General features: G+C 42.9%; 1 protein-coding gene across 1 annotated transcript; it reads right to left on the minus strand.

Moving 5' to 3' along the window:
* Positions 1 to 31: 31 nt before the first annotated feature.
* On the minus strand, positions 32 to 1,119 carry LOC103523140 (jouberin-like). The gene is made up of 2 exons (XM_008488209.3): positions 972 to 1,119; positions 32 to 284 (listed from the first exon to the last, which is right to left on the minus strand). The coding sequence occupies exons 1-2, from the start codon at positions 1,011 to 1,013 to the stop codon at positions 33 to 35; spliced, it is 294 nt and encodes a 97-aa protein (XP_008486431.3). The 5' UTR covers positions 1,014 to 1,119; the 3' UTR covers position 32.
* Positions 1,120 to 1,125: the final 6 nt, after the last annotated feature.

Genomic DNA, 1,125 nt, shown 5'->3' on the forward strand with positions numbered 1-1,125 from the left:
AACGAGGTCCATACCATCGTTTGTTAGTTGACTCACCTTACAAAGGTAAGCACACACAATGGGGGATTAGCCTGGTTCGAATACAAGCCTATAAGTATCATATGATCATGTGGATGATAGTGTAATGCTATTGGTCCAGGAGATCCTAGAGATAAATACACGCCTCTCAATAGTCCAGTGTGACATTCCCATACATAAACGCTACCATCCTCACTTGCACTGAATAGGAGAGAACGACATGGTGATAGTGTGCAACCCGTGTTCATACTGTCGTTCATGCAACCCTGCAAACATAGAACATACAAAATCAAATCATGAATTATTTGTGGTGAAGAAAGAGCCTCTTCACAACTTTGTGGGTATCACAGTATTACAAGTCTTTCATTTACTCAATCATCATATTTATCACCGCTCGTTTCTTTGACTTGTAATGCCGCCACTGGTCGCTACTCGATTAAAGTAGCTACTCAATTGTCCTCACGAGGCTGCGTGTACCCCGAACTTCAAGCTCAGAGCCGAAAAAACTTCGAACCCGGGACCTAAGGCGTGCAAGCTGGGCGAGATACCTACCCACTCGGCCACGGATGTTGCTAACAGAGAACTTACACAATTTGGTTCCAAAATAACGTCACATTTATATGGTCTGTTTCCGTGATTAAAACAGTCGAGTTAGCTTGGAAGGTAGCGCGCCTGCCTTGTAAGCGCTAGGTCGCGGGAATGATTCCCATCCGGGGTGAACAGATAGGATTCGTTCTGGGAACTGCTCGCTCTTTGATTTCGGAATGACTTGATTTCCGTCGTCATAGTTCCCTCTATTGAAATGGCTCAGCTTAGGCAAAAGAGGCTGAGTGAGGTCTACAGTTGACAGATATACTAGCTTAGGCAAAATAGACTGAGTGAGGTCTACAGTTCACAGATATAGTAGTTGTTATTAATACTTTTAAGGTAAAGTGAGAACTCAATTAATTTACCTTGTACCACTGTAGTACGACACCGGATGTAGCATCTATCATTCTCAGTATACTATCCTGCGTATGTACTATGAGACAAGATCTTCCATACACTAGTAGACTATTGATCACTACATCTTGTAATCCATTGATGTGAATAGTACGCTCCTGACAC

Source organism: Diaphorina citri, unplaced genomic scaffold, assembly GCF_000475195.1.
Source record: "Diaphorina citri unplaced genomic scaffold, Diaci psyllid genome assembly version 1.1 scaffold15994, whole genome shotgun sequence".
Taxonomy (NCBI): Eukaryota; Metazoa; Arthropoda; class Insecta; order Hemiptera; family Psyllidae; genus Diaphorina; species Diaphorina citri.

Excerpts from the sequence above, each read along its gene's own strand:
- LOC103523140 (XM_008488209.3), bottom strand. The coding sequence starts at position 1,013 with ATGATAGATGCTACATCCGGTGTCGTACTACAGTGGTACAAG. Across the intron at positions 285-971 it reads TCGTACTACAGTGGTACAAG|GGTTGCATGAACGACAGTAT; the intron begins GTAAATTAATTG and ends CTATGTTTGCAG.